Raw genomic sequence first — 24,398 nt, forward strand, 5'->3', positions numbered from 1 at the left:
TTGTTTTTAACAAGGGACAAGATGTATAATCATCACCTTCGCTGGCACCAGCCATTAAAAAAATCATATTGGTCAACCTCTGATGCTAACGATTGTAGTTAGCTCAGTCGACTTGACCTGTCCACGCTAGATGATGTGCACAAAGGCTGCTGCGATACATTATCATGAGAGAATTTCCTCCGGGGGTTAATGAGTGATGAGCACTGTGTGTCTTTTAGTTAATGACTAATTGGTGTCCAGCAGGTTTTGTGTGAGATAACTCCTCTGAAATGTCAATTCAAAGATAAATTGTATACCCCCCCCCCCCCCCCCCCATTTTAGGATGCTCATGATCTATTTTACAGTTTTTAGGTGCAAAGGTGACTATCAGTACGCCATTTACAGGTCTATTCTTCTAATAAATATAAACACTGACTGAATTTGGGGCAGGGCATAAATGTAGTTCTTTAAAGAAAAGAACAACAAACGAACACATTTCATTTATTTATTTTAGGACAGTGCACATTAATCAACATTACTGTAAATGTGCCAGTGTTAGCCAGCAGGCTAATTTTCAACTGTAGTCCATTGGCAAGATGTTATACTAGGCACAAGATAACTGAAAAATAACATATTAAGGCACACAACAATTGATATACAACAATAAAACATAATGCCATAGCACTGGCTACATTAAAACATAAAATCATAAAACATAAAACATATAACCATACAGCCATACAGCTGTTTGGAATTTATAACTTATTTTATAAGTTATATAACATAATTTATGCTACAAACATATATACAGGGATTTACAACTGTACAGAACACCTTAGCAACCACGCAACAATGCATCAATAAACACTCAAAATACCTTAGCAACAATACAATGAGTAATAAACAAACACTTAAAACACCTTAGCAACATCACAACAACATAAATATCTCAGAACACTTTGGCAACCACGTAGCATTGCATAAATTGTCCCATATAAGTTTATTAATTATTTTCGTTCTATGAAAATAGGGAAATCAATGCCACAGCTAGACGACAACCATAACACAGCAGAGGAACAAAGTAATTGGAATCACTTTCAGAAGGGTTTTTTTTTTTTTTGCCATCTGATGAATGATAAAAACATTGACAGCCAATCAGAATCAACAGCTTTAAAGAACTTGAGCATTTAAAGGGACAGAAGACAGAGCTGCAGTATGTGTTTGTAATGAACAGAATGTTGTGTGAACACTAAATTGTAGGACTGAAGTAGCTTTAAAGGGATATTTTGACCAAAAATCACCCTCAGGCTATCCAAGATGTAGTGGACTCTTTTCTTTTTTCCACTTGAGTAGAAGAGTAAAGAAGACTTTTAGCTGAAGCTATGGTCCTGGTGATTCAAGTCAATGGCTACCACCAGTGTGACAGTCAAAGTAGCATATACAGGCAACACAAAATGAATACACATAGCTTCTGATGATATATTGACGTCTTCGGTCTTTACTTGGATGGCCTGAGGATGAGTAAATCAATAGCAAAATGTATTTTTGGGTGAACTATCACTTTAACAGCCACAACACCATGGCGCTGCTGAGTTTTGCACAGGTAAACACCACCCACAAGGTTTTCAGAAAATGTAGAAATCAAACTATTTTTGCATATCCGTTTGGTGCCGCTGTGGCACAGAAATGACACACCTCGAGAAAAAGAGAAGGGGAAAGAGTCTGTTATTTGAGACTGAGAGAAAGAAAGGGCGCAAATAACTTTATAGAGGAAGCAGAGGGTGTTTGTGAACGGCAGCAAGTGGAAACCAAAGTTTCCTGTTGAAGAGACGGAGAGTGTGATGGAGGGACAGAGGTGTGCTGCTGAGGGGGTGGGAGAGGGACTGATAATGTCTCTTTTGTTTTTGAGGTCAATAGCTTGAATGTCTCTGGCATGGAAATATGTGTGGGACCCTGGAACCCGTTACCGACACGCTTTATGACTGACTGGAAGTGTTTTTGTGCACGTGAATGTGTACCCACTGTTTATGACTGAAAAATTTGGATTTATACAAATTTATACTACAAGCTCTGAGGCCTGCAAGATTAATCAAAATCGAACCGAAATTGCTGTATGAGTTGAAGTCGCAAGAGCTGGGATTTAATTCAATAAATATATGCACTGTGTGTGAGTGAAGCGTAACACTGTGTTCTGATTGTAATGCAAAATAAAATAATTAGGTTGTTATTTTACTAATAGGACAACTTTTTTGTAATTTTATTGTATTTTATTTAATGTGATTTTTGGCCAAATTGTCCAGCACTTAACACAACAAACCTACTTTTATATACAGTATGTATTATACAGAATATACTGTAAAAAATTAAGTTACCATGTATAGATTATTATTATTACTATGTACTGTTGTCACAGTATTTTGGCAAAATTCTTCAGCCCTAAACAAAATAAATCTAGATTGGTTTTCATTCACAATTTTTATCAGAAAAATCACAATTTGATTTATTTTCCCAATTTGTGCAGCCCTGCTAGCTTATAGAAAATGGAAAGTACTGCCTTTTTTATAATTTTCATGAACGCCACTGTCATTGGGTGTGTGTGTGTGTGTGTGTGTGTGTGTGTGTGTTAATGTCTTTTGTGCAACAGGTGTCCTGTTCGGACCTGTATGCATGACATGTACCACACAGTCTACATGACAAACCTGCAATGACAGCATGGGAACTCACTCAACATGCACGCACACACACACACACACACACACACACACACACACATGCAGGAGAGCTCTGCAGGTTATGGACAGAGGCATGTGGCTTCTGGGATAGTGTGTAGTTCCTCTTTCATTCACATGAGAGAAATCCAATCCATTGCACATTTCAGTCTTGGCAGCTGTGCTGAGGTTTGTGTGTGTGTGTGTGTGTGTGTTAATTCTGGATCTACGGTAACACTTGGAATGTGATCAGTTGCTGTCCATTGTCTTCAAGAGCCCCTGAAGTGGTTTGATGAATGCATTTTTTCTGCCTTGTCTTGATTTTTGGGCTGCATGATTCATCAAAATCCCGAAAAAATCGCATAATGGCTTAGTGTGCTTATCAGATTGCAAAGGCTGCAATTCAATTAAATATGTGCTGCATGTTTCACAGTGAAGCGTAGTACAATGTTTATTTACACGTGAGCAAGTTATGCTCCACTGTAGCGTCTCAGAGTGTTTCAGTACTCCTCTGCATCTGCTCAAAGTTTGGGTTACTAACATGCATTTAGGAATGCAACATGCACCCATATTTGTAGTGAGAAACTCTTGTCAACAAAAGGGAAGCTGGAAGGGCTTCCTGCAGTTATCTGTCAAAATAAAGTTTGAAGTAAATGTAAAATATATTATTATTATTATTAATATTATTAATGTTATTATTATTATATTTAATAATAAAAAATAATATTACTAAATGAAAACTAACAAATTGTTAGTAATAGTAGTAGTAATTATAATATTAAATGCTTAAAATTAATAATATTAATAATTATTATAATTATAAAGTAATATTAAAATAAAATACTAATTTATTTATTTATATATATATATATATATATATATATATATATATATATATATAATATATATTATTATTGTTATTATTATTATTATTATTATTTATTTTTTTATTATTTTTTTTTTTTAAGTCATATTGATGGATAATCACAAATTTAATTGTGTATCCCTACAAAAAAGCACATCAAACCTTCTATTCTTTTAATAAAAATCATAATTTTATATCAAAAAATAAATAAATAAATATCACAATCAAAAGTTGGTGGCATATCAAAGGTCTTGTCTCTCTTTTTTATAGGGTGGGATTTTCTCTTTGTAGACTAGAAAGCATTTGTTTGGACAAAAATGGACACGCCTCTGAGTGCAAGATGAGTCATCAGTCCACTGTCAGAAGTGAAAGACTAAATGTTAAATGGGTCAGTGCTAAAGGTTAATTTAGTCAGATGAGACCAGAGCCCTTTAGGATCTTTAGGAAATATTTAAATGTGTATATATTAATAGTAGATTTAAAAAATATGTAAATAGCTCTTATTCATTTCCAAACATTGATTTGTTTATTGCTATATGAACAAGACGAGGAATTAAAAATAAGAACAGTTTGATGACAAATAAGAGCGTTTGGATATTATTACTTAAGGTGGGGAGTTTTTGTGGTTTCTGATCGCTGTGGGTGGAGCAAATTAAACAGGAAACTCACTTCTGGGCATCAGAGTGTCCAAACATTATTTGCAGCCTCCTTCTTAAAGGGACAGTTACACTTATCCAAAAGTCTCTCTCTCTCTCTTTCAAAGGCTGTCATTTCTCTCTTGTAATTATGCTAAAATGTCTCATTATTTGAATGTTTTTGTGTGATAATGGGTCGTAATGGAATTAAATGAAAGCATAATTAAATCTCTGTGGTGTGTGTTACAGATCAGTGCGCATGCAGTGAGGAGACGTCGGAATGCACTTGCTTGTTGGACCTTCATCCCAGTGAGGTGCGTAAAAATCCACAGCAAACCAGCAGCATCCCCTGCGAACCAGCCTTCAGTGTCCTGAGACGGTGTTTGTTCTAAACACGTACAAGACCATTAACATTTATAACAAGAATTTTGATGCAGTCTCTCTACTATAGTAAGACTTTAGTGCTGGAAGTTCCTCAGAGTCCGTGACAGTGTTAATATCTAGCTCTTCTACACAATTCAACAGGGCTAGTGAAATTATCAACAGTGATTTAATTGAGAGTATTAATATGAAAAATAATTATAATAATTAATATAGTAGAATATTTGCATTGATGCAAAAAAAATCTGCAAGAAAATCTGTCTATTAACACGTTTTAAAATAAAGACCATTTATATTCATATTTGCAGTTCTATATTCAGGGTTTATGATATTTATATAAATTATATAATTTATACATTTACAGAATATATTGAGAATTATAACTTTATTTCCATTCTTGCATTAAGATTTAGCGATATAGTCAGACTTAATATTATATATTCATGTATAACTTGAAAACCAGTTTGTGATTTTATGGCTATAATAAATGATCATTTTGAGTTGTATCATCTCTCTTATGAGGTAAGAGAGGTATTGTTGGCAATGACCTTTGAATCCTGTTTAAGCATTAAGTGTGAACAGACCTGTTGAGATGATCTTTAGTGAAACATACACTTTCCTTGGATGTGATTGGTGGAGGGTCAGAACAAAATCATATACATTACTGTAAGTAATTTTATATGATGGTATTTGTGTATATCACAATATAGTGATATGGGATGACATTCAACAACAATTTTTATTTTATTTTAATATATATTTATTATTAGTAGTATTTTTAAATATTAAACAGCCATGTGGGAATACATATTTTTGTATAACACAGCAAACTTTAAGTTTTGAAAGTTAATCATTTTCACCAAGAAATGAGATTGGAAATTTTTTGAGTTAAAACCAAAATACTAGTATGACTAATATTATAAAATACTTGATAAGTTTAACGGTACAATCATAATACATCCATTGTAAAATAGCCAGTACATACACAACTGCACATTAGTTTAACAGTGTTTTTTAATATTAACTGTTATACCTCCCAGTCCTACTGTGTGCGTCTGATATGAAGTGAGTAAAACTGAATCTATATCATTACTAGAAATGTGCAAGACCAACTCTCACAGTCTTTCGTGTCTCTTTCTTTCTCTTTTCAGCTGTCTACTGACAGACAGACACAACATATTGCTGCAACCCAACCCCCTCAGTTTCCTCTCCATCACCAGCCAATCAAATGCACTCTGAAAATAAACTATCCAATCATGGCAAGCAAGTGACAAGCGGGGCCCAATCACAGCTCTCCAATGTAAACCAAGCGCAGCAGCAAGGACCTGCTGGCAACCAAGGGTCAAAGGGCAGTGGGTCTGGGAACCATGGAGTCAAATCCAACCAGATTTCTCCTGGCAACCCTGGACTGAAGAGCCACAACCAATCAGGTGGTGGAGTTGGCGGGATAATGAAGACCAAGGCAAAGAGGGAAAGGAGCGTCTCCACGGACACGGGAGACCAAAGGGAGTCACTCACCCCTGTTTTGGAGCCAGATGCCAAAGGTAGGCGTAATGACCATGGTCCGTAAAGTCCGTAGACGGACTGTCTGATGATTTAAACACAAAATAGCATGTGCTTTCTCAAAACATCAGATCCAATCTGCCTGACTAGCTTTACAGATGTCTCATATTAGCAATGCATTCGGACTTCTTGATTACGCACTACTTTTAGATTACTTTCGACCTAACTTGTGAGAAAATATTTCCATTCATTGTTCTCAACATTTCCCAAACTGGGAAAGACCTGCGGGGGTTCGTGAGGTGATGAAAACTAATAATTAATTCAATCATAAAAATATCTGATTAAACTAATTGTGTGGCCTCACCATTTTCTGAGTAATTACAGGTGACTAGTGGCTGGTGTGTGCAGTTCCATAAAACTACAAGACTTTCTGAATGTAAATAAGCAGTAGTAGTTTTTTAGGAAGGAAGATTTAAGAGAAAAAATAGAAGTATTAGAGCAAATCAATAATTTATCGATAATTTACTGCCATTGTGTAAATAATATGAGAGCATGTAGTGTATAAAAAGTAAGTTTGGTCCAAAGCTGCATTTACTTGATAAAAAAATCAAAATTAGTGAAAAATTTGATATTGTGAAATATTATCAGAGTGTAAAATAACTTTTCTATTTTAATACATTTTAAAATGTAAAGTAATCCTGTGATGACACAGCTGAATTTTCATCATCATTTCTCCAATCTTCAGTGTCACATGATCTGAAATTGTTGTAATATACTATTTGCTGCTCAATTACTCATGCACAATGATTTATAATGGTTCTTTTTATTATCGATGGTGAAAACCTTTGTAACTATACATTTTTATTTTTTTTAAAATATATTTTATATTATTGTGACCCATTTAATGTGTCCTAAAATAAATAAAATAATTTATTGAATAAAAGAAGAAGAAGAAAAATCTGACCTCACATTTTTAATCCTAGTGTGTCATGATTTCCACAGACATATTAGGCAGCACAACACAGATAATAATACTAAGGGCCAGTTTTACGCGAAAATGCAATTCCAGAACAGCACCAGAGGGTGTGGAAATTTCTGCGGCTGATTTACTGACAATGCACAAATTAAAGAACACAGACACAACATCTCATTTCCAGAATGACCAAAGAAAGACCAAGATTAAAAAAATGTGTTATTTTGGCATTCCAAATAAATTAATATGCATGGAAAAAAAAATCCTCTTCCTTCTAGCACGCTCTCTGTTCTTTGTGAGGCCTCCTCCTAGCAACAATAAAAATCCAGCCATTTCAATCTCAAAACAGTTTTTGGAAAATTGGCAAATTGGAAAGATTTCTGAAGGATCATGTGACAATGAAGAGTAAAAAAATTCAGCTTTGAATCACAGGATGAAATAGATTTTTAAAATCTATTCAAATCGAAAACAGCTAATTAAATTGTACTAGTATTTCACATTATTACTGTTTTTACGGTACCTTTTAATAAATAAATGCAGCCTTGGTGAGCAGAAGAGACTTGTTTTAAAAACACAAAAAAATTGTTTAGGTAGTGTATATTGAAGGTAGTGTAGGCAATTACGGAGAGGCTAGCAATAGCATGCTAGCTTTGAAAGCAAGATCCTGCCCTCCTTGCAAATCACTTTGCGAGGCCACGCCTCCTCCAAAACACACAAACACACCTAGGCAGACCAGAGACTTACCTGTGACATCTTGAGAGATGGCGTTGGGTTGAATGCAGCACTGTCAGATTACCTCATGTAAAACATTACAGTACACAGCACATAATATAGCAATAATAACGCTTTTCGTTTTCCCTCGGTCTGCAGTGGAACGCACTGATGACAAATAATGTCTGCGCAAGCAGGGTGCGCGGAGGTATGCAAATACATATGTTGACTGGCAGGTAGAAAAGCCAATCATAGTCCTTGGACCAAAGAATTTGATTGGACAACCGTTTTCTGGTCCTATGCCATCCAAGGAATATATAAATACATGTTATAGGGCTGCACGATAAATTGCATGCAATATTCAATGTGCATCTTGTCAGTAAAAAGCCGGTTCTGTAATCAGCGTGTAGTAAATGCTTTTCCATGTGAATTCTGTGCAGGTGATGGAGATTTAGCAGTGATTACGGAACCGGCTTTACTGACAAGATGCACATTAAATATCGAATGAGGTTTATTGTGAATCTATAACATATAAGCACATTTAGACCACTGAATTGATTCCTGTTAGGATGCAAAGAGACTATCATCCAGCATAAGAAAAAATGTCACCCAAATGAATGGCATTTTTAGTTACTTTTCCCACTTTAGCTTGCTCGCAAATTTCAATTTCTTGATATTGATATTGACATCAGATATTAGTTTGTGACTCTCTGATTTTGATTCTGATATCATCCGTTTTATGCTTATTATTTTAACCGACTTCCTTTTTTTATTTTTTATTTTTTGCTCATGCTTGGGATGAAAAATAGCTTGCCTTTTCCTGTCTGAGTGGACAGAATATGCAGTAATGTGGACCAGACTTTATGGCAATAATTAAAACTCAGCCTATGAGAGACTTGCATAACGCACACACACACACATGATACTCAATATGTAGTGCACAACCAAACTCGCTTCACTCATCTATCACTGTATCTCTCGATCAACAATCTAAAAAAGGCAAAAAATCTGGAATTCCCCTTTCAACTGGAAACAGAGTAAAGATGAAACTGGCTGTTTTCAGCAAACCCAAAATGCCCTGACCTTTCTGAGCATTTTCTGTGTGTGTGTATGCATGCTAATATGTGTGTATCAGATGTTATGCTCCTAGAACAGCACCAAATGCGCAAAATGCTTGTGTTTTCCTGTTGGTTGTCCTGTTGTGTGTGTCACTCACTAATTGAGCGGGGGTTGAGAGAGACTCTGCGCTCAGACAGGAAGTAGAATAGAGCGGGGTGGAGAGACTGAGGGGGAGGGAGACTCTATTAGCAACAAGTTCCTGAATGTCAACAGGTCCCTTACTGTGCACACACACACACACACACACACACACACACACACACACACAAGTTCCCTTATGTGGTTTTGTGATTCTGACAAAAACATGTCCGTGTAATGTTTCACACCAACGCCAAAGGAAAAAACAACTATAAAATTATTATATTTTGCAGGAAGAGATTTTTTTTTCCCCTAAGACAGTTAAGTAGAGTTTTCACTCAAATTACCTTATTGTAATTTTTTTTCCCCCCATCATTAATATTGATCATTGCGTTTTCATTAATTAATAATAATTATTAATCATTTAATTAATTTCTTATTTTTCCATGTGTCCTATTAAAAGTAAAAACAAATCTTTTTAATTTATCTAATTTATTAAATTTCATTATTTTGGAATGTCGTATTGCACATTTTTATTAAATAATATATATTTTTTTAATTTTTACTTTTCTTTTAAAATTTGTATTATTAACAAAAAAAAAGTGAATAATACAAATTTGAAAAGAATGTAAGTGAACAAACTTTTTATCAGTAGGTCTATGCTATTATATTTAATTGTTGCAAAAATTTAATTATTTAATGGTTAAAAAATTAAAATGTATAATACGACGGTCCGAAATAATGAAATGAAATGTAATAAATTAGATAAATGAAAAAGATTTGCCAGGATCATCATGGAAGGAGGCCTTCACCAAAATGAAAATGCGGTCATCATTGAAGAGCTGTTCACACCTTAACTTTTTTTATTTTTTTTTTGGTGCATGTCAGCGGTTGCTATACAGATCGGATGCTAGTCTGCGTTTCTAGTCCTGGTTGCCTTAGTAACAGTTATGAATGCCACTACAGATAAGATGCTGTTCAGTGTCAGTCCATGTTAACCAGGTTTTATGCCACTGAAAATGAACATTCTGTAAGGAGAGTTAGATATAAAATGCAGCAATGCAAAATGTATCATATCAAAGATGTAAGAATGAACTTGTGATGTCACTGACAGCGCGGTAGTATTTGAATGTGTGCAAGTGAATTACTAAATTACAATAATGGCAACTGTACATGGTGAGAACATGCTTAATTGTCATAATAATGCATATTATCTATGCAAAATATACCACCTTATACTTTCTTTTGATTTGGGTTGAAATCTGAACAAAGCATGTTGCTGACAAGACTCGAGATTCAGCCAAACTGCTGCTGTCCAATATAAAAAGCAATAACAGGTCTTCTCTTCCTGGATTGCGGAGGCGTGTTTTTCTTTTCACAGTGTGTGTGCCATTTCTTTTTGTTTGGTTCATTGTGCAGTTCTTATTTTATTTCCATTTGCCCGGTGCTTTGTGCATGTGATGTGTGTATTAGAGCGAGAGATCAGGGGAAATAACGGGGCAATAGAGTGATTTAGAGAAACTGAGTCATCTGGGCTTCCTGTAATAGCACTGAAACTCTTTTGTGTGTGCATACACACTCTCACTCTTTCACACCTGGCTGAAAGTTAGAAGGTGGGATAATTATAGTTCAAAATAGAATAGAATCTTTTTTTTAGGAACTATTTGAAAAAAATATATTAAAAATCTTTTTATATGCATGCATGTGCTTGCATTTATATATATGTAATAAATATACATCATATACACATATATAATGTAAACAAAAACTTTTATTTTGGATGCGATTAATCGCGATTAATCGTTTGACAGCACTAGTTGAAATTTTAAGTATTACAATTCATTGTAGTACACACAAATATTTTATCATGTTAATTCAAAGGAAAATACTTCTAAAAATAAATATTTTTTTCACAATTGTAATGATCAACTTTGTTAGTTACATTTTTTTTTTTACACATATTTTTTAACTGTAAAAGTTATTAAATATAAAATTATCAGAACAAATTTTCCTAATAATATGGAGGAACGATTAATTCTACTTTTAGTTTTGGTTAAAAATAATGGTGGAGAGGATCAGAAACAGGGAAGTGAGAACTTTATTTACTTAAGCTCTTCTTCAGGGAACAGTTTCTTTTGTTTTGTCTTTCTCTCTCTCTCTCTTTCTCTGCATATATTGTTCCCTCGATAGAAAAGCAAACAGAAAGGCATTCAAATGAAATGCAAGTCACCCATCCACTTCAGACCACTCGACTGCCACACCTGGAAAGAGCCAATGATTAAAGAGAAAGTAGACCAGAGAGAGAGCTGACTCACTCATTTACGTAAACTGATGTCTGCTGGGAACAAAAGAGGATGCAGAAAAGGTCAGCTCTTTATCTCTGCCCGCCGCCAACACGGCGTGCGCAGGCCGAGGACACAACAACCGAACGCTGTGCTCTCTCTCCCTCTCTTGTTTTCTACCTCACTGTGTCTGGTATTCAAGGTTAGGGGATGTTTCAAGGCTTTGGAGGCCTTGTGTGTCCTCTCATTCCGTTTAAATGCCAAAACATTTCTGGAGTTTGTGAGATTGCAATGCGTTTTAAATTAGCTTTTTGAGACCAGTTGTGTGCGTTGGCTTATATCAGTGTGGATAGAAACCATACTGTCTTATATAAATGTGTGTAATTGATTCTAAATATGTTTACATTGCTGCATCTTTGTGTTTTTTATAATGGTGTCCAGTAGAGGGAGTGATGCGCAGCAAGCGCCGGTGTGTGCTGGAGAGAAAGCAGCCGTACAGTGGTGATGAATGGTGCTCAGGGGCCGAAACTGAGGAAGAGGATGAGAAACCCCTTTCTGCCTCTCACCGTGAGTTCACATACAAACACACACACACACACACACACACACACACACACACACACACACACACACACACACACACATAAGGTACAACTTGCCAGTATGAACCTTTACATAAATACTGTCTTGTAAACCTTAATGAATGTTTCTTCCTGTAGACTGTTTACACAAACGTCTGGTAGACGCCGCTGTTGTAAAAACACACACGGCTGTTGATTCGGTGTAAAAATGAAAAAAATATATACATGCATGCATGCATACATACATAATTTTACCCACCTGATTTAAAAAATATAATATTAACACTATACTTTGTGTTATATTATACTGGCATTACATTAAAAAATTTTTTATAATAAAATAAAATAAAAAAACTGGCTCATGGCTGTTTTTTATACAGCAGCTGATGGAGTGATGACAAATTGGACATCTTTTTCTCTTTTGACCGACATAATCTATTTTTTTTGGTAACACTTTATTTTAAGGACCAATTCTCACTATTAACATGTATGCATATTATTAGGGTATTGGCGTTTTATAAAGTAAGCAAATATTAATATATTGCCATACACTGCCTTATTCTGCATGACCATTTTTTAGATCCCTTAATCCAACCTTAACACATACCTAAATAACTATTAATTAGCAGCAAATTAATAAAGAGGAATCAAATGGAAAAAAAAATTAATTTAGTTGTAATGGCACAAAAAAAAAAATATTATGAAAGGGGACCATCTTGCACACCCATTGGGGCAAAATCACCCCCTAAACCAGAGACATCTTACCCCAATTTATAAAAACACACAAACAAATAATTAAATACATGACTAGACAAAAAGTTCATCAAGGAAAACTTTGTCGTCAAAGGAAAGCGTGAACAGAAAATGAGTTTTATTAGCTTAAAGTTTGAATGTTGACGGATAGACAAGCCAACACAACTACTTTTCTAAATGCACACCATTTAGACCTTGGCCAACCATCAGATATTAAAGCAGTCATTCGTCTTCCGCTGCAACACTTCACACCTATACACTCCTAGATTGCTTTAGTGTCACCTTCAAAGCTTCACATTCTCTGTGTTTTTGTGTCTGAGTCTGGTTGTGCATCTGTCGGTTGCTGACCACAATCCCGGAGTGTATGCATGCACACGCTGCACTACCTGCTATTCTGTGCTCGACAGAATCTGTGAAAGAAACATGTGAAAACTAGGTTGCATAGCAAACAAAAAACAGATATAAACACAAACAGCCCTACTAATGGTTATGAACTGAAATGCTGCTTCCATGTCAATCCATATAAAAGAAATAAAGGTATACGTATAAAATGTAGCAGTGCATAATGCATCTGGGATTCAACGCTTGCTGAGTTTATCTATGCTGACAGCACTTCAATTTCATTGAATATCGTATGTATCAAGTGTATGAAACTACCACCGCATTACAATAAAGAGAATTAAGGTGGTGTGAACATGATCAGTTGTCATAAAAATGTATATCATTTGAAACTAGTTATAATTCTGGGTTTCTTTCTTTTGATTTTGGGGTGAAATATGACTAGGACACGTTCCTGACAGGTCACAGGTCACATTCCCCCAAACATACTGAGGCATACTGTATGAAGACTTGTTTGCATAGGCCAAAAAGAGAAAGAAAAATAGAAATGTGTCTTAAAGGGATAGTCCAACCAAAAAGAAGGTTTTGTCTTCATTTAAAGACACTCATGTCTACCCAAACCCTGTATTGACTTTATTTTGTGGAACACGAGAAGTTTCTCTGATTGTCAGCCTTTGGCACAATTAACCTTCGCTGTTTAATATAAAAAGGGATGCAATGGAAATGAATGGTAACTAGCTGGAAATAATGCCTAAACCTCCTTGTGCGGGGTGGTTTGGAGAACTATCAGGAGAAAATGATGAAACTTCAGCTCATGTCTGACAATTGACATACAGTTATTGATAAAACAGTAGAAAACTTGGGGCAACAGTCAGCTGTATTGCACTTCTGTTTATGATATTTTTCTATCCCAGCGAGTTCACTATTACTCAACTAGTATGGGTTTAGTATGGTTCCTAAGGCATTAACTACAACTTAGTGACATTTGTATATGAAAAAGCAGTTGAAATATTATACTTTTAAAACTGTATTGTAGGCAATTGAATGTGAACTTGCCACTTAATAGTAATAGAGGTATGACATTGAGCTTTTAAAGCTATTGTCCTCTTGTGAAGTAAGTTCAGCCTTCCTTATCTGTGTATAGACACGTGACTGAAGGTGTGTCATGAAACATTACCTGCATAAGCACAACACAACACCCCTTAAAAACTCTGTATTGTCCTTTAAGGAAAATGTCCCGTTCTGTAACCTTGACTTTGCCTGAGTCATATCAAAATTTTAAAGACATTAAGATTAATCAAAGTTTTAAAAAAAAATCATTTTGTGTGACATTCATGAGACCGAAACATGGCCTGTTTGTTTCTCATTTTGTACAGATCTTCAGTGTGTCATATCTGCCCACATAAATTTATGACGTAAATGCTCAGCCATCAGACATTCATAATAGAACCAAAGGTCTGGGAAGTTTTCTGTGGGATTTAGCTCCTCCTTGTGGTTTTCTGGAAATGTTTATTGTGGTAAACAAACATTTAGGTCATTGGATTGATATTTCATTATAATTATAATATTCTGACAGTTTTTAATATTTATGATTAATAGTAAATAATTATAATAAATAATATTTCAGATGTATTTGATAAATGAAAAGAAAAATAGTACTTTACCTTCTCTTAAAATAATGGTTGGGCATTCATGTTCACAAGTGAATCACTGTTTCCAGTGTTTGTAATGTAAAATGTTATTTTGTCCCCCCCCCCCAAAAAATTGACATATGATAACAAGTGACCCATCTAAAATGTATAAAAACTGTGATAACTTTTCCGCCATTACAAATATTTTTTTAGCACTCGTTCACATTTTTATTTCTTCTCACAGGTGAGCATGTGATCTGTCCTAGTCAGGGCCACTCTGGTTCATCTGCCACAGGCCATGTTAGTGATCCAGGAGGTCCAGCACTAAGTGGACCTGGTATTCGCACAGATCTACATCCTCGTCCCCCTCAGCAAGTAGTGTATGTCTTCACCACCAGCCTAGCCAACAGGTCAGTATGATTGCTTTGCTCCGTGTTAATAGTCTCTGCAGCTTGACAATCTGTTTTGAACAAATGGGATATTTACCATACGTTGCCATGTCTAAGCCGGAAATTTCTGTGAAAGCCACAACAAAGGAGATCATTTATATGCACGTATCATCTAAGCAGCCAGTTTTCCACCACAATCTTTTAACCGGTGTAGGAGTGTGCTTTTACAAGCCATTGTCATGTGACTGAATAGAAAACTATTAAAATCATAGGAAACTGTTTTTCCCCCTAATTTCTTTGTTGTTAAGTAGATTTAACAACCCTTTTTTTTTTGTTCTGCAGTGCTGCAGAAGCAGTGATGCATGGCCACACAGACTCCATCCTCTTGTATCACCAGCAGAATGTCCCTCGTACCAAGCTGGATCAGGTCTGTCTATATGTATAGAGACACGGTGTGCCTACATGTCTTCATATATAGTTGCTAAATTACATGGGTTTGTTTATGTTTGTAAGTAGAGTGGAAAAATGGTCTCACAGCATCCACATTTGCAGGTGCATGGTGGCAAGGCACTGTATTTGTTTAAATGGCTATTTAAATCACAATGCTTATCTTTGTTCCTGTTTCTGTTTTGATGAGGAACAGTACAGTTTTACAGTCTTTTGTGATGTATTGACCTGAGAATAATAATGCCATTAACAGCACCCATTTCTTTCTCTCTTTCCTTTTTTTTTTTTTTTGTATTTGTCTAAGCAGTCTTCTGGCATTGGAAAACTCTCCAACCTGACAGAGCAGATCAGCTCTAGTCACAGTCCTCCCATTGGCACACCCAAATCCCAAAGTGGTACACCTCGGCCAGGTTCTGTTGGTGGAGTTGTTGGTGGACACCTCCAAGGCACCAGCACTCCTTCTTCTACAGGGCATCCAGATGGTGAGCCAGCCCAAACCCTCCGAGGAGGAGGAACATCAAACAGCATCAACCGCTCTGCAGTTCATTCACTGGGCCAAGGAAGTTCCGGCCCACAGTCTGTGGGAGTTTCAGGACCAGACAGAGTGGACAGGCCAGGTACTATTGCCCACCATGGTGCAGGTGTGTCTCCTTCGTCAAGTCCCTCTCTATTATCTGTATGCCATCAGAGCGAACTGGGCCAACGTGGAGGGCCAGGAAACACAGATGGCCTCTCTAAGGAGCAGTTGGAACATCGTGAACGCTCTTTACAGACTCTTCGAGACATTGAGAGGTTACTTCTCCGTAGTGGAGCCAGTGCAGGCCATGAGGAACCTAATGGTAATCCTAATGGCACTAATGTTAATAACAATAATAGTAATGATGGAGGTAGAGGTTTGCAAGATGGTGAGAATGGTGTGGGGGATAGCAACAATGCTGGTATAACTGGTATGCCCCCTGTTGGTGGAATAAAAAAGTATGAGGAGCCGTTACAGTCCATCATCTCACAGACACAGAATCTTGGTGGGCCTGGATTGGATGACTCACTGATGGGCTCACACCATGTTATGCCACCTCATTCCCACCACCTATCCTCACCCTCAGGGTTAGACATGGGGCCCCTTATGGGACCTGAAGGTGTAACACCAGAGCAGCTAGCTTGGAGGAAGCTTCAAGAAGAATACTACCAGGAGAAAAGGCGGCAACACGACATGAACCCCCACCAACATCCCCAGCATTTCCGCATGATGCCAGAGATGGGCATGCCTGGGGGGCCTCAAATGCTGATGAGGGGACCCCCACCACCATATCATAGTAAACCCGGTGACCAACAGTGGGGGCCAGGGCCAATGGTAGGGGGAGGAATGGGAGGGAATTCACGACTAAAAGACATGCATCAGGAAGGTCCTCGAGGGCCAAGGTTTCTTGGACAGATGCGAGGTCCTTCAGGGGGTGGGGGTTACCCAGAAGGTCCTGGAGGAATTATAGGTATGGAGGGGTTGGGTCCTCAAAGACCTCCAAGGCCAGGCATGGGTTGGCTAGAAGAGATGCCTCCAAACATGAGTGGTGGAGGCCCATTTCATGGGTGCTATCCACCAGGGGGGCCTGGGGGACCTCCCCAGCCCTTTCAGGGTGATTTGGATCGCCCCATAACACGGGAAGAGATGTTCCGCAGACTCCATAGATTGGACTTGCAGCAGTTATCCAGACAGCAACAGCAGGCAGGGCTTGGAGGTCCTAGGATGATGGATAATACTGGGGGACCAGGCTTCCCCAATCCTGGAATGGGAGGAGGCCCGCCCTCCCGTAGTGATCCAATGGACTTTCCTGGTTCTCGGACTATAATGGGCTCTCCTATTGGTGGAGTAGGCAGTGATGGTGGCCCCACAATGAGAGACATAGTTGACTCTCCTTTAGGGGGTAGCCTAAATATGAATATGGGCATGAATATGAATCCACAGGGGCAGCAGTTCTTGGTTCAGAAGCTGAGGGGGGGTCCTGGAATTGGCGGACCACTTGGGGAGATGTTGAACCCTGATGACATCTCCCGCATTAGGGCTTCACAGAATGGCCGGGGTGGTGCTAACAAAGGAATGATCCCTGGCCCAGATGGACCTCTTCAGTTTTCTAACCAGAGCTCATTTCCTGGTAGCCAGGGTGATGGCTCATATATGCAGCAGCCAGGGCCTGATATGTTTGGACCAGACCAGCCAGGTCCTCCCCACATGAGCAACACCTCAAGACTTAGTCACATTCCCATGAACCCTGGCTCAAGAGGTACAGACCTTGGTGCCCGACACCCTCCTGATCTGCCCATTAGTGTTAACCAGATGGGATCCCCAGCTATACCTCAATCTCACCAGCTCAAATCACCCTCTCTTAGTCAGGAGCCGTCACCCCTCATGCCTTCACCCTCTGCAGCAGGCCTGAAATCACCCAGCCAACTACCACAGGGTGGTCCGACTCACCCTCCTGCACCTGCAGCCTCTGGGGCTGGAACACCCTCTTCGACCTCTATCAAGTCCCCCCAGGTAATGGTCCCTTCTCTTGGTCTTCGCTCACCGTCTGGCTCCCCTGGACACCTTAAATCTCCAACCATGCCTGTTGCTTCACCTGGCTGGATTGCCTCACCCAAGAATACTATGCCTAGCCCTGGGGGGCCTTCTAGTGTCAAGGTCGCAGGCAATGGAGGTAGCACCTCCACTGATACAGGTAAAGTTAGAGGTACTGATACTACTAGAATTGTTTATTGAAATATGAAAAACTTTTTGGATTTTTAGGGTTTTGTGTATATTTATGCTTTAGCTTTAATTACATGTTTTTTGTTTGTCATTTTTTGTTGTTGTTTATATTAGGTATGTCCCTGCCACCTAGGAGTTCTAACTCAACACCCATCAGTCAGCCTTCCAACTCTATCAATCCTAGTATGCCTTTCACATCCTCACAAGATGCCCCTCCCTCCCAGAATCCTTTATCCCTAATAATGTCTCAGATGTCAAAGTATGCCATGCCTAGCTCCACTCCGCTGTACCATGATGCCATCAAGACAATCGCCACATCAGATGATGAGATGCTAACTGATAGACCCCTCCTACCTGGAATCAACATGTCAGGTACAGATTTTTACAGTGAATCCAGAACTAAAACTGCATTCTTTTTTTCCTTCAGATCATTGTTTGATTCCCTGTTATATTACTTTATCTTATTTTCTTTGTCTAAAAGAGAAGTTTAATTAAAATTATTACATGTAACCTTTTTTCCAGTAGGCAACATGGGAAATCACCAGTCTACGCAAATGCTCCTCAACTCGCAGGGTTCAATGGGACCTCACAGCGGTCCGCAAAGTCCAATGGGAATGGTTCTCCAAGGAGTCCCACAGCTATCCCACGATCCTTCTGGACCTATGCTCCCATCCCCTAACCCTATGGGAATGCCAGGAATGACCTCAGCAATAATAGGAGGTGGAGGGGGACCTCCAGATGGGATAGGGCCTTGTAATCTTTCCCCAATGCATCCCCAAAACCAGATGGGAGGATTCCCTCGCATGCAGGGACCACTTCACTCCCCTATTAGTGGAATGGGGCAGCAGTACCCCCAGCGCCCCGAAGAGGTCTTACAACCCCAACACATGCACCTTCTAAGCAAAGGCATGTCTCACCAGCGGCCTCCTCTCCAACCAGACTCTTTTCCATCCATGCCCATGGGTGATGGTCCAGACCTGAGCGAGGTCATTAGGCCTACACATACAGGCATTCCTGAGTTCGATCTTTCACGTATCATTCCTGCAGACAAGCCCAGCAGCACCCTGCAGTACTTCCCCAAAAGTGAAGCCATGTCCCAGCCACAGCAAAATCCACACCAGGGCCAGCTGCCTCCACAGGCTTCATCTGCTCAACTTCTTAAACAACTATCCTCATCTGGACCTCCCCATAGCAACGTCCCCTCCTCCAACCCCCATATTGCTAACTTGCAGAACATGATGGCTGAGCAACAGCTGCCTCTACACCCCTCACATTCACATTGTGGAATGCGTCCAGGTATGGGCATGCCTCAGATTGGCTCCAGGGGCATGGGATCAGGAGGTGGTATGGGACCCATATGCCACCCAGGGCACATGATGGGCAGGACAGTCATGTCTCCACAACAACAACAACAGCTCCAACAACAACATCACCATCAGCAGCAGCAGGCCATGATGGCCAACAACCTTTTACAACACCCATCCCACCCTCCCCGTGGTATGCTGTCTCCCCATCAGCACCCTCATAATCTTATGGCCCAGCAGAATCTAATGATGATGCAGGCTAAGCAGCGGGGCATGACTCTCCCTGGGGAACACTTTGGCCAGCAGGGTGCCCTCATGTCCCCTCAGGGGCCTATGATGGGACCTCCACATTCACAGTCAGTCATGATGGGCCCCCAGAGTCTTAGACAACGGAGCATGTCCCTGGACAGCCCACTGGGCTATGGGCCTGGAAGTATGGCCAACATGCCCTTTTAATCTGGCTTCTCTGTAAAACTGTAGAAACCTTGTTTCTAAACGGCTATTTCTAACTTGTACATGTTTTTATTGCCACTGACTTAACTGTGCAATCAGATGCTAAAAATGTTGGTTTAAGTTGATTCTGAAGTTATTTTTTGGTGGAAAGAAAACTGTTGAGGGATATCATTACAGTTAAGTAATACAATCTGAAGCCATTTTTTAATATAATTGTAAAATATGTATATTTCAGATCAATGTGTTTGATTGCAAAGGCAAAAGGCAAAAGCCTCTGGGTCTCTATGTTCTAATTACATTCTGGCTACCAAACTGTTGTGGAAGGTTATATATATATATATATATATATATGTAGTTGCTGTAAATAGGATGCAATTTGTGCTTGTTTGCAACTGTTCTGTATACTGTGTTTTATTAGAAATCTAATAACAAATATGAAAAAACATCAGTTCACTTTCTGTTGACCTTGTTTGATGTGTGTGAGGGTACATTTTTGACTGATGAAAAAATCAGGAAATAGGATTATCACTTTTTATTTCCGATTATTTATTACAAAACCATTTTTTATCTTGTATTGAATATAATACATTCAAAACACAATGCAAAGCACAATAACATTTCATTTACTATGCTTCGCTTATTAATGAAATTCAACCTCTGACTAACGGATTTTCCAAATTGATATGATTTCAAGCGCTCACATTATATGCATTTCGTCTTGTGCAGTGATAGACTCATGATGCAGGACAAGCTGTAAATCACAGATAGCTGCCAATTAAAGATAAAACAAAATCAGGAAATAGGATTATCACTTTTTATTTCCAATTATTTGTTGCAAAACGATTTGTTATCTTGTATTTAATTTCATATAATACATTCAAAACAATGCAAATCACTAAAACATTTCATTTACTATGCTTAGCTTTGCTTATTAACAAAATTCAACCTCTGACTAACAGATTTTCCAAATTTATATGATTTCAAGCACTCTATGTGCATTTCATCATGTGCAGTAATAGGCTCAGAATGCAGGACAAGCTGTAAGTCACAGATAGCTGGCAATTTAAAGATATATATGCATATATATATATATATATATATATATATATATATATATATTTTTTTTTTTTTTTTTTTTTTCCAGCTGCTATTAGATGTATTGGCTACTTGTAGTAGCCTCTGAGACAGATAATCTGTTCAAATTTTTTGTGCGCTGACCTGACAAACATACACGCAGACACTTTATCTTTGCAAGCAACTGCAGGAGGTCTCTTCGGAAACGGACCCCAATGAAGGCATACAGGATTGGATTCAGACAACAGTGGGAGAAGCCAATGCTCTCAGTGACTGTTATCGCCTGTTGCAATGTGTTGCGAGTATGACAGGTCTCCGGCATGGCACCCAACACCACCAAGGTATTCATGAAAATGGTGATGTTATATGGTAACCAGCACAAGCAGAAAACCAGTGTAACCAGTAGGGCCAGTCGAATAGCTCCTCGTTTCTCCAGACTTCTCTGGCTTTGGCAAAGAGTGATGATTACAGTTGTGTAGCAGTACCCCATGATCACCAGAGGCAGAAAGAAGCACAGCAGGTGTGTGATGAAGCGGCTGGTCAGCATCCAGTTGCTTGCATGGATGGCATGGCTGTTGTAAGAACAAAATAATCTGGAAGGGTTGTTCTTATCTTTCTCCACAGACAGGAACACCATATTGGGAAAGGTCACAAATAGACACAGGAGCCAGAGCAGTGCACAGGTGAGGTGAACGGTCTTAGGTCGACGGGTCTGGAGACTGGGGATGGCGTGCACAATGGCGAGGTAGCGATCGAAGCCAATGCATGCCAAAAGCAGACTCCCACACACCAGATTTAGGCGATTAACCAGGCCCAATAGCTTGCATAGGAAATTTCCGAAAAGCCATCCGGCCACCCCTTCAGTGACCGCAAACGGTAGAGTGAAGAGGAGGAGCAGGTCAGCCAGTGCCAGATGTAGCAGATAGATCTCTGTGATGCGCAGGTTCCTCCGCCGTTTAAGCAGAACGGTCAAGAGGAGGCCATTTCCTGTGAGGCCCAGGAGAAAAACCACACCATATACAAGAGGTTGAAACACGGTGTGAAAAAGATGCAGTGGGTTACTTTCATTGTCGCAGGTGTACATTACTGGATCAGGAGGTCCATCTGTCACACTGTCATTGTAATCTATTTCAAAACCCTGAAATAAACATTTCAGTTAGATCAACAGTATTTGATTTCTCTTCTAGACACCACAAAATTTACAATGGAGAACCTCCACGATCAATCCAACGTGGGGTCTTAAAAAGTATTAAAAGTTGATAAATCAATTTAGAGAAAATGAAGGCCCTTAAAAAGTATTAAAAAACAAAGAGGATGGGCGCTTGTTAATACAAATTATCCAGTTGTTACAAATATACAATTAAAAGAGAAAACTCTGTAATAATTGACTTTACTGTAGATGTTTTGATAAGAGCGGGCTCTCCTTCACTCTCTGAGCTTGCTTCTGCCTCATCTTCAATTGAAGTTGAGGGAGAGTGGGGTAAGTTGAGACAGTGGGTAAGTTGACCCAGCCCCTACATCTTGGCAACTGTACACTTTTACTGTCATGCGACAAAGTATTTTGGAACCACTAATCATTTCTGCCAGACTGTAAAAATCAGTTGTTTATCAGTTGTGTTATTAATTCAGCAACACATAGGCCTATTACTGTTATACTTTTCATTAATAACCATTGCTATATCGATGATAACTTTGTCTAGTGCCTTTATGAATGTTTTTGGCAAGACTTTGTGAAAATATAACTACAATATGAAATAGCATAGACATAATATACTTGTTCTACAGATCTCTGCACTAGTTATGCTACTCTTTTGATAGCGTTGACAACATTTTGACAGATAATATCCTGATGTGTGTGGGTTTTTTCTTCTTTTTTTTCCCCATCTGGAATCACTAATGGCCAACAAACACTCTGCTTAGTCTGTTTAGTTATTTCACATGGGTTTGAATAAGTTTCAGTCAGATGGTCTTTTTACACACAGGTCTTTTCTTACTGATTTGACTTGTGTCAACTTATCCCAAACCATATTTTGTGCATAATTTGCATCCTTAAATCTTACTGCTTAATCTTTGTCATTTATTTAACTAGAAACTGTTGCATTTGCAGGAAGTTATTTAAAGGAAATCTCACTTCCTGATTTTTTTTCAGTATTTAAAATTAATTATATTATTAATTAATTATAATTTATTAATAATACAATTAATAATTATTATTAATAACAACAACAATAATAACAATATAGACAACTGTGATTTAGATAAAATTATTCACACGAAGCAATCTATAGATATTTAATGTGGACTGTATTTTTTGCCGTTGTTCTTAACATTTACAATTAATTAAATATAGTAAATTTCTCTTAATTTATTTATTCATTACAGAATGAAAATTAAATCAATGATGACTAGCGGTCCACAGGAAAACATCTAACCATAAATTACCATGAATAAACAATGCAGCAAAAAAAAAAAAAAGAAAAAAAAGTTGAGAGTTCAAAAATACTCACTTCAAGAATGATTTTCTCTGTTATTTGATCCATGTATGTGTTGGTGACTGTGACCATGCTATTGTCTCAGAAGTGTGCGTCCTTCACTCCGGGCTTAAAGAATGCAGTGTATTGTGATAAAAACCCCTCTGAACAACCAACCCATGATTTACGCTCAAGACTCAAGTCTCAAGACACGCCTATTTTAAATATTCCTCCGAAAAGGACACGCATTCACCTTATTTGAATTTTTTTCAAAAACAATATGAGAAACCCACACATTTCCTTTACAGAACAAAAGCACCCCCACTATCCTGCACTAATGGACATAGTTTGAACATTTGCACTAAACTCTCACACTCTGATCTTTATTGAGCTGCTCATTATTGCTGGAAGCTGCAGTGGTTTAGCACTGACAAATCTTAGCATGTAACACAACTAAAATTACAATGGCTTTATATTTTGAATTAAAAATCAAAAGCGGATAATGAAGCGAAAATTATTGAACTTTGGCCACTACATAATTCCCATATTTATTTAATTATTTTAGCATTATCCAAATCTTTTAATAATAAATCAATAATAATAATACATTTTTGAGTGGTATAGTGCTATATATATGGTATAGTGATATATATATATATATATATATATATATATATATATATATATATATAGATAGATAGATAGATAGATAGATAGATAGATAGATAGATAGATATAGATATAGATATATAGATATGTTAAACATAGCAATAACATCTGAAAGTTAAAGTTTTTGGAATGTGTGCGTTTTATGGATTCTAGGTCAAATTATGATTAATTATAATATTATAAATCTGGACACTACATAACATCTAATAAGTAGGCTATAAGTATAATGTCTTGCTAAGGCACGCATCACTTTCACTATTACTCTTTTTTGGTGTTAGATGTACTTCAGATGTTGCACTTTAACATATAAACC

At 37.9% G+C, this 24,398-nt stretch overlaps 2 protein-coding genes across 5 annotated transcripts in view; one reads left to right on the forward strand and one right to left on the reverse strand.

Annotated features, from left to right (window-relative positions):
* bcl9l (bcl9 like) overlaps positions 1-20,319 on the forward strand; it is a 42,594-nt gene extending 22,275 nt beyond the window's left edge. The window contains exons 2-9 of one of the 4 annotated variants that reach the window (XM_052581828.1): positions 4,437-4,501; positions 5,720-6,112; positions 11,676-11,801; positions 14,783-14,948; positions 15,270-15,354; positions 15,682-18,085; positions 18,229-18,486; positions 18,637-20,319. In XM_052581828.1, the coding sequence (XP_052437788.1) occupies positions 5,797-6,112; positions 11,676-11,801; positions 14,783-14,948; positions 15,270-15,354; positions 15,682-18,085; positions 18,229-18,486; positions 18,637-19,874 (4,593 nt within the window). In that variant the 5' untranslated portion in view covers positions 4,437-4,501; positions 5,720-5,796 and the 3' untranslated portion in view covers positions 19,875-20,319. The remainder of the gene's footprint in view (positions 1-4,436; positions 4,502-5,719; positions 6,113-11,675; positions 11,802-14,782; positions 14,949-15,269; positions 15,355-15,681; positions 18,086-18,228; positions 18,487-18,636) is intronic. The other 3 variants (XM_052581831.1, XM_052581829.1, XM_052581830.1) reach the window with 3 other exon arrangements.
* Positions 20,320-20,982: 663 nt separating this feature from the next.
* On the reverse strand, positions 20,983-23,697 carry LOC127977132 (C-X-C chemokine receptor type 5). Its single transcript, XM_052581832.1, has 2 exons — positions 23,453-23,697; positions 20,983-22,083 (listed from the first exon to the last, which is right to left on the reverse strand). The coding sequence occupies exons 1-2, from the start codon at positions 23,507-23,509 to the stop codon at positions 21,022-21,024; spliced, it is 1,119 nt and encodes a 372-aa protein (XP_052437792.1). The 5' UTR covers positions 23,510-23,697; the 3' UTR covers positions 20,983-21,021.
* Between the last annotated feature and the right edge of the window lie 701 nt (positions 23,698-24,398).

The sequence above is a fragment of the Carassius gibelio genome, chromosome B18 (assembly GCF_023724105.1).
Source record: "Carassius gibelio isolate Cgi1373 ecotype wild population from Czech Republic chromosome B18, carGib1.2-hapl.c, whole genome shotgun sequence".
Taxonomy (NCBI): domain Eukaryota; kingdom Metazoa; phylum Chordata; class Actinopteri; order Cypriniformes; family Cyprinidae; genus Carassius; species Carassius gibelio.